This window comes from Amblyomma maculatum, chromosome 3 (genome assembly GCF_055883805.1).
Source record: "Amblyomma maculatum isolate TAMU_Amacu chromosome 3, ASM5588380v1, whole genome shotgun sequence".
NCBI lineage: Eukaryota > Metazoa > Arthropoda > Arachnida > Ixodida > Ixodidae > Amblyomma > Amblyomma maculatum.
In genome coordinates this window covers 84490201-84499522 of record NC_139346.1, presented here as the reverse complement: position 1 = coordinate 84499522, position 9322 = coordinate 84490201, and the positions used below count along the sequence as shown (strand labels likewise).

Sequence of the window (9322 nt, the reverse complement as noted above, 5' to 3'; positions counted from 1 at the left end):
TTATGTGGGGAATGAAGGAAAGTTTTTCGTCAACAACTACGCCAAGAAACTTATGTTCTTTTTTAAAGGCAAGGCTATGGCCATTCAGTGTAATGTTGGGGTCAGGCCCGATGCCACGCTGCTTAGAGAAAAGTACACAAACACTCTTTCCAGAGTTAAATTTAAACCCATTGTCATCAGCCCACCTGGACAATTTGTTTACACCTAGCTGAATTTGTCGTTCACAGATGGCCAAGTTGCAAGATTTGAAGCTTATCTGGACATCATCAACATATACAGAACAAGAAATAGTTTTTGGCAGCACGCTTTTTAAAGAGTTCATTTTGACTACAAAAAGTGTGCAACTGAGGACACCACCTTGAGGGACACCATTTTCTTGAATGTACTGCTTTGAATATGCATTGCCAACACGAACTTTGAAGGTCCGTCCAGACAAGTAACTTCGAATTGTGCTCAACAAGTTTCCTGTGATGCCAAGAGAGAAGAGGTCGCGGATGATACCATAGCGCCAAGGGGTACCATATGCTTTTTCAAGATCGAAAAAGACAGATAAACAATGTTGTTTATGTACAAAAGCATCCCTTGCATAAGACTCAAAGGCAATGAGCTGATCAGCTGTTGATCGCCCAGCTCTAAAACCAGCTTGGTTTTGATAAAGAAGACCATTGTATTCAAGGAAATGGAGAAGGCGACGATTTACCATTTTTTCAAAAAGCTTGCATAGACAGCTGGTTAGTGCGATAGGCCGATAACTAGCAGCAAGTGTGGGTTCTTTTCCGGGTTTTAATATTGGGATGATGATCGCTTCCTTCCATGCTTTAGGAAAGCGTCCTGTGGCCCATACTTTATTATACAGGTAGAGTAGGGTTTCAACAGTGTTCACATGCAGATGCCTGAGCATTCCATATGTGATCCTGTCAGGACCTGGTGCTGTGTTACCACATGTGTCTAGTGCAATCTTCAGCTCCTGCATGGTGAATGGGGTATTGTATCCTCCCGAGGATGGCCTTTTATTATGTATGTGCTTCCTCTCCTCTCTTGCCTTGTGCCGCAAAAAGGAATCTGTATAGTGTGCTGAGCTGAATATGTATTCAAAGTGTTGCCCTAGTGTGTCTGCTTGATGTTCAAGAGAGTCACCACTGGTGCTGACAAGGGGCGTTGGGATTGTGCTATATCCTTTAAGTGTTCTTATCCTGTTGTGAACTTTGTGTGCGTCAGAATAGGAGTTCACTGAAGAAAGGAATGATGACCAGCTTTCTTGCTTGGAGATGCGTCGAATACGCCTGCCATTTGCCTTTGCACGCTTAAAGGCTATTAGGTTTTCGGCTGTGGGGTATTGGCGTAGTTTCGACCATGCCCTGTTTTGAGTTTCACGAGCAGTCTTACATTCTGCATTCCACCAGGGTCTTCGTTTATTTCGTGGCTTACTTGACGTCTGTGGAATGTATTTTTCTGCTGCCTCTATGATGTGCAGCGTGATTAAGCGTTGAGTTTCATCAACGCCTAAGTCAGTAACTGATGAATTGGCCAATGATGAGTGTTCCCTGAACATCTTCCAGTTGGCTGCATTTTCTTTGAATTTTCTGGGATTCGACACATTTTCATTTCTGTTCCCAGTATATTTTATTAAGATCGGAAAATGGTCACTTCCGTATAGATTGTTAATGACAGTCCACTCTGTAGCTGCCAAGAACATCGAGGAGCCAATGGCTAGATCTATGGATGTGTAAGAGTTATAAGCTATATTGTAGTAAGTTGGCTGTTTCGTGTTTAGTAAGCATGATCCCGAGGACAATAAGAATTTTTCGATTAGAACACCTCGGGAGTCCGTTCTTGTACATCCCCATAATGGGTGGTGAGCATTAAAGTCTCCGACCAGCAACCAAGGTTCCGGAAGTTGATCAATCAATTTTTCAAAACTTTCGCTACTTAGCTTATAAGTTGGAGCAATATACAGGGAACATACCGTTGTTATTTTGCCATAAACTAAGCTTCTGATTGCCACTGCCTCTAAGTCTGTGTTGAGTGAGATGTTTCGAGAGGGGATTGATTTTTGTGTTACAATGGCAACGCCACCAGAGGAGTGAGAGCTGCCTTGCCTGTCGTTCCTGAATACATTATATTGCTTAAGGAAATTTGAGTCTGCTGGTTTTAAATGGGTTTCTTGCAGACAAAGTATGTTTGGTTGATAGTCCGCAAGAATTTCATATATATCATCTAAATTTTTAAAGAGTCCTCGGCAGTTCCAATAAATGAGGAGCGCCATAATTAAAAGTTATTTAAGGGACAAGTTTAAATTTAGGTTTGTAGGTCCTTGGGACCTGTTATTGGGACTTTTCCCCTTCTTTTTCGCTCCAGTGAGCTTTGCCGCCTAGGCAGCTGGGGTGAAGAAGTTGTGTCCATCGCATCTTCGGATGCGGTGGACGACTGTGCAGAAAGCACAGGATTGTCAGTTTTAGGCCTCGACTCATGGGTCGAGGCCTTTGGGCCGGCTGACCTGGGGGTCCGCGCAGCCAGCTTTGCGGGTGGTGGTGGAGTAGCGCTAGCTGACTCCACCGAGGGCGCAGGTGACGCTGGCCTGGAAGAACTGTGTGCTTCCTGGGCAGGTGCCGACGACCACTGTGATGCCGCGCCCTGCTGCGTCACAACGGAGTAGTGTGGCTTTTGAGGAAGAAAAAGCCGCTTTCGTGCCTCTCCGTAAGATATGTTTTCGGTGACTTTCAGTGTAATTATTTCTTTTCCTTTTTTCCAGTACGGGCATGAGCGTGAATAAGCTGGGTGGTTACCTTCACAGTTTGAGCAGAGAAGCGACTGTTCTTCGCAGTTGTCTGTAGGGTGTTCGTGCGAGGCACACTTTGCACATGTGAGTTGGCCACGGCAACTCTGAGAGCCATGGCCATATTTCTGACACTTGAAGCAACGGCGCGGGTTAGGGATGTAGGGCCTCAGTTTTATCTTTGTGTAGCCTACTTCGACAGATTCTGGGAGAGTGCTTGCAGCAAAGGTGAGTACAATGTGCTTTGTTTCTATCTCTTTGTTATCTCGTCTGATCTTTATCCGGTAAACGTCTGTGACATTTTGTTCCTTCAGGCCTTCAAGAAGTTCTTGTTCACTCACGTACCTAAGGTCATCATCAGAGATGACTCCTCGGGCAGTGTTTAGTGATCGGTGCGGGCTAATCTGTACCGGTATTTCTCCAAATGATTCGACTGCACTTAGCTTCTGATACTGATGATTGTATATTAATTCTAGTAGCAGGTCACCGTTTCCAAGTTTCTTTATCTTATAGCCCTGGCCAATGGCCTCAGTCAACGCTCGAGAAACAACAAATGGGGACACAAGTCGTGCAGTGATTTCCTCGTGGTCACTGTGGACCACGTGGAAACGAGGAAAGTTGTTTATGTTCTTTGAGAAGAACATGGTGGTCTCGGTGCGCCCCCTTTTAGAAGGAGGACGATCGGGGTTAAGGAGTTTAGATGCCATAAAAAAGTGTATTGTTCGGCTGCAGTGCCAGCCACCTACCATGGAGCCCAACGAGGGGACGGGACAGAAATTGTCAATTCCTGCCCACGCCAGCTGTACACCGTAACTATAACCCAATATAACCCGTAACTATAACTCAGGGTAGCTAGCCACACAAGGTTAACCCTCGCCGCCTGGAAGTAGGAAGAAATGAAGAAGGTAAGAGAGGACAGGACAGTTCTAAGAAAGAAAATAGGAAAGTGAAAGATGGAGGGGAGAACAGGAAAAGGCGACTGCCGATTTCCCCCGGGTGGGTCAGCCCGGAGGTGCCGTCTATGGGAAGCGTGGGCCAAAGTGGCGTGTTGCCTCCGCCGAGGGGCCTTAAAGGTCCAAACACTCGGCATCGGCTCAACCACCAGCATCCCCTTTTCCCCAGACACGACGATGCAACGCACGGCTAAGCGTGGGTGCTCGGGGTCCGTGGTGTCGCACAAAACACACAAACACCTGCTTTAACAGGTGCCCCCTGCGGGGCAACTTAAGTAGAACTCTCTTGGTTAGCCTCCACGTTTCAGCCCCGTAGGTGAGTACAGGCAAGATGCAACTGTTGTATACTTTCCTCTTGAGCGATACCGGTAAGCTGCTAGTCATAATCTGCGAGTGCTTGCCAAATGCGCTCCATCCCAATCTTATTCTTCTTGTTATTTCCTTTTCATGGTCCGGATCTGCAGTTACTACCTGTCCTAAGTAGACATATTCGCCTACTACTTCCAGTATTTCGCTACCTAATGTAAACTGCTGTTCCTTCCCGAGGCTGTTGAACATTACCTTAGTCTTCTGCATATTGATTTTCAAGCCTACCTTTCTACTTTTTCTGTCTAGGTCATCAATCATTATTTGCAGTTGATCCCCCGAGTTGCTTAGCAAGGCAATGTCATCAGCAAATCGCAGATTACTGAGGTATTCTCCATCTACCCTTATCCCTAACTGCTCCCATTCCAGTCTCTGAATACTTCCTCTAAACAAGCTGTGAATAGTACTGGGGAGATTGTGTCTCCTTGCCTAACACCTTTCTTTATGGGAATTTTGTTACTTTCTTTATGCAGAACTATGGCGGCTGTGCAGCCACTATATATATCTTCCAGCACTTTCACGTACGGCTCGTCTACCCCCTGATTTCGCAATGCCTGCATCACCGCCGAGGTTTCAACTGAGTCAAATGCTTTTTCGTAATCAATGAATGCTATGTATAAGGGCTGGTTATATTCCGAGCATTTTTCTATCACCTGATTGATGGTATGGATATGACCGATAGTAGAGTACCGTTTCCGAAACCCTGCTTGATTCTTTGCTTGATTGCAGTCTAAGGTTGTCCTGATTCTATTAGTGATTACCTTAGTAAATACCTTATACGTAACAGAGAGTAAGCTGATTGGTCTGTAATTTTTGAGGTCCTTAGAGTCCCGTTTCTTGTGAATGAGGATAATGTTTGCATTCTTCCATGGTTCCGGTACCGTCGATGACATCAGGCACTGCGTATACAGGGTGGCCAGTTTTTCTAGCACGATATCCCCCCCCCCCCCCCCCGTCCTTCAGCAAATCTGTAGTTATCTGATCCTCTCCAGCTGATTTCCCCCTTTTCATAGTTTCTAGTGCTTTCTTGACCTCGTCCTTCGTCACTGGTGGAACGTCTGTTTTTCCCTACCGCCAATCTCATTACGGTCCTGACTACTTTGGCTACTGTAGAGATCAGTATAGAACTCTTCGGCTACTTTGACTATCTTGTCCATATTAGTGATGACGTTGCCCGCCTTGTCCCTTATCGCATACATCTGGTTTTTGCCTCTGCCCAATTTCTTCTTTACCGCTTTAAGGCTTCCCCCGTATTTTACAGCATGCTCAATTTTGTCCATGTTATACTTCCTTATATCGGCCACCTTGCGCTTATTGATTAGCTTTGATATCTCGGCCAATTCGATCTGGTCTGTTGGATTGGAAGCTTTCATACTCTGGCGTTTCTTAATCAAATCTTTCGTCTCCTTACACAGCTTACCGGTATCCTCTCTAACTATCCTACCGCCTACCTCTACTGCGCACTCAGTAATGATATTTCTGAAATTATTGTTCCTTGCCTCTAGGGTAATGTCGCCATCCTCAGTTAGAGCTGAATACCTATTCTGTAGCGAGATCCTGAACTCTTCTGCCCTCCCCCTCACCGCTAATTCGTTGATGGGTTTCTTTCTTACTAATCTATTGCGTTCCTTCTTCAGATTTAGGCTAATTCGCGACCTCACCATCCTGTGGTCACTGCATCGCACTTTCCCGATTACCTCTACATCCTGCACAATGGCGGGGGTTTAACACATTATGAAGTCGATTTCATTTTTAGTCTCACCGTTAGGACTTTTCCATGTCCATTTCCGGTTCTTCCGTTTGCTGAAGAAGGTATTCATGATTCGTAAGTTATTGCGCTCTGCAAACTCAACTAGTAACTCCCCCCTGCTATTCCTAGAACCAATGCCATAGTCACCTACTGCCTTGTCTCCTGCCTGTTTTTTCCCTACCTTGGCATTGAAGTCACCCATTAGTACAGTATAATGCGTTTTTACTTTTCGCATTGCCGATTCTACATCTTCATAGAAGCTTTCAACTGCCTGGTCATCATAACTACATGTAGGTGCATAGGCCTGTACAACCTTCAGTTTATACCGCTTATTAAGCCTAATTAGGATGCCTGCAACCCTCTCATTAATACTATAGAATTCATCTATATTACCCGCTATATACTTATTGACAAGGAAACCTACTCCTAGTTGTCGCCTCTCCGGTAAACCTCGATAACACAGTACATGCCCATCCTTCAGTACAGTATATGCCTCATTCGGCCTCCTAACCTCACTAAGCCCTATGACATCCCATTTCATGCCCTCTAGTTCCTCTAACAGCACTGCTAAACTAGCTTCACTAGCTAGGGTTCTAGCATTAAACGTGGCCAGGGTCACAACACAACACAACACAACACAAACACCCCAGAGACGTGGGAGTCTCTCCTGTGTACTTTCGAGCCAGCAGACCAACGCTGGCTTATCCAGCGCGCGGTGGAGGCCGCGAGAACCCAAAGGATCCCCGCCGACCTCCTCTAAGTCAGCGCAACCGGCCCTTTGACTGGTCCCCTGTTTTTGGGTGCAATAAAAGAGTTCACCACCACCACCACCGTTTGGAATAACGTCGGCACCCGAGATCTTTCAGAAGAAAATGTCGCAGATACTTGAAGGAATCCCAGGCATGATAAACCTGATGGGTGATGTGCTCATTTTTGGTAACGACAAGGCTCAACATGACGAACGCCTGCGTCTAACTTTAGATCGTCTCGCCAGTGCCGGTGTTACGCTAAACAAAGAAAAGTGTTCCTTTGGGGTAACTGAAATAAAATTTCTTGGCTGTGTGCTTAGTAAAGATGGCATCAAGCCGGATCCTGAAAAAGTTCGTGCTATCAAAGAACTGGCGACGCCAGCTAACGTGTCTGACGTTCGACGGCTGCTCGGTATGGCTAATCATCTGAAAAAATTCATACCAGATTTGGCTTCGAAAACGGCGCCTTTACGTCACTTGCTTTTGAAGGGTTCCGAATGGACGTGGGGACCAGCCCAAGAGCAAGCGCTGTCGTACGTCAAAGACGTTATCTCTTCGAAGCGCGTCATGGCTAACTATGATGTAAAGTACCCTACGATTATTTCCGCTGACGCGTCATCATTCGGTTTGGGGGCCGTATTGATACAAGTTCAACTAAACAATGAAAAAAGACCTGTTGCATTTGCGTCGCGCTCGTTGACGCCTGCCGAAACCAGGTACTCTCAGATTGAGAAGGAAGCGTTGGCAATGACTTGGGCGGCAGAACGATTCGAAGGGTACATCAAAGGTCTTGAAATTTTGTTTGAAACCGACCACAAACCACTTGTAACGTTGTTGGGAAAATCACCTTTAGATGTTTTGCCTCCTCGTATTCAGCGTTTTCGCATGAGACTTATGCGGTTCAGCTTTACGGTTGTGCATGTTCCGGGTAAGAGCCTCGTTACTGCACATGTATTGTCTAGAGCCCCGATTCAGGGAAACCAAATTGGTGCTCATGCGCTGAGTATTGGCGAAGTCGCGAAATTCGTTTCGGGCTATTTGACAAATTCCGTCGAGGCTAGCCTTTTTGAACGAGTCAAAGCTGAACAAGCAGCCGATGAAGTCTGTCAAGCTCTCACAAAATTCAGCCTGGAAGGCTGGCCCAAGTTCTCATCGCTGTCGATGGTCTTGCGTCCATACTGGCAGGAAAGAGCAACGCTGACAGTCTCTGAAGGCGTGCTACTCAAAGGTGTGCGGCTGGTGATTCCACAAAAATTACGCGCAGAGGTCTTGACGCGCTTGCACGAGAGTCACCAAGGAATCGAGAAATGCAGAGCTCGAGCCAAAGAGTCCGTATGGTGACCTGGGTTGAGTTGCCAGCTGAGAGCTTTGGTAACTGATTTCCCAGTGTGCGCGGAACACAGGCAACAAAAGTCGGAACCAATGATTCCGACAACCACTCTACAGCGTCCTTGGCAAAAGCTAGGTGTTGATCTCTGCCATATTGAGGGAAAATGGTATTTGGTGGTAGTAGATTATTTTTCTAGATACCCAGAGGTAGCCTTGCTATCTTCGACAAAAAGTGTCACCGTCATTATGCACCTCAAAGTTTCTTTGCAAGACATGGCATACCAGATGTTGTCATCTCGGATAATGGAGCACAATTTGTATCTCAGGAATTCCAGTCGTTTGCTCGCGACTATGGCTTCCGCACTGTGACGACGAGCCCCAGATACCCTCAGGCAAATGGGGAAGTAGAAAGGATGGTCCAAACAATTAAACGGCTGATTATAAATGCTAAGGACCCCTATCTTTCGCAGCTAGCGTACAGGGACACCCCAGGGCCGCTGGGAAAAAGCTCTGCAGAGCATCTGATGGGCAGGCGGCTACGCACAACAGTCCCTGTCCCTCCCAAGAGCCTTCTGCCCCAGAAGGCGAGCCTGAAAAAGTTCAGAGATCGCGATGTAACCATCCGACAGCGGCAGCGTAGGTACTTCAATAGTCGTCATAGGGCTCTTCCGCTGCCAGTCCTCAAACCAGGAGCGGAAGAATGGGTGACAGACTGCAAAGTGAAAGCGCGAGTCTTACGTCCTGCACAACGTCCGAGGTCGTATGTAGTTAGAACTTCTACGGGTGTAGTTCTAGAAAGAAACAGGAAATTCCTGGTTCGCTTTGTTTCCCAGCAGAATGACTGCGAGGAAGAAGGAGGTAGCTATGAGTTTCCGCAGGCATATGATAGTCGGGTAGAAATGGAACAGGAAACTAATCCATCTAAACCGAAGGCACCTGCCGATCCATCAGATACCCCCTTGCCACAAACTAGCCCTCCTGGATATAGAACACGATTTGGCCGTCATGTCCGACCGCCAGACCGATATGGGTTCAATGACTGACTGTTATTTTGTTTTGAGCATTGGTTGCATCCATTAAAAAGTGTTTATCCTTTGTTGGTGGCAGTGCTAAGTTTGTTGCAAATGCCAATGTATCTTTTCAGAGAAAAGGGGAGATGTGCTGATAGCGCCTGTGCCGCGTCTGAAACATTGTCTGTCCGTGACGTCACTGGTCACATGTGTGCTTGCTATATAAAGATGCTGTTCGCGTGAAATAAAGGGTTGTTGTTATCGTGCCGGGATCGGGGCAAGTCTCAGTTCCTTCCTGCCCGCTGCCCGGCCGCGCTCGGCGTCCTGACAGGGACCGAACGCGACACCCCCTGCTAATTGTAAGAGACTTCAACGCCTGCCACCAAGAG

At 46.7% G+C, this 9322-nt stretch overlaps 1 protein-coding gene across 1 annotated transcript; it reads left to right on the top strand.

Moving 5' to 3' along the window:
- Window positions 1-7928: 7928 nt before the first annotated feature.
- LOC146195153 (uncharacterized) lies at window positions 7929-8992 on the top strand. Its single transcript, XM_084596732.1, has 2 exons — window positions 7929-7965; window positions 8209-8992. Exons 1-2 carry the CDS (start codon window positions 7929-7931, stop codon window positions 8964-8966), a joined length of 795 nt encoding a protein of 264 aa, XP_084452858.1. The 3' UTR covers window positions 8967-8992.
- The last annotated feature ends 330 nt before the right edge of the window (window positions 8993-9322 follow it).

Bases quoted from the DNA above. Each gene is read 5' to 3' on its own strand.
- LOC146195153 (XM_084596732.1), top strand. From the start codon at position 7,929: ATGGTGACCTGGGTTGAGTTGCCAGCTGAGAGCTTTG. The intron at 7,966-8,208 runs GTAACTGATTTC...ATGGCATACCAG, and splicing joins GTTGCCAGCTGAGAGCTTTG to ATGTTGTCATCTCGGATAAT.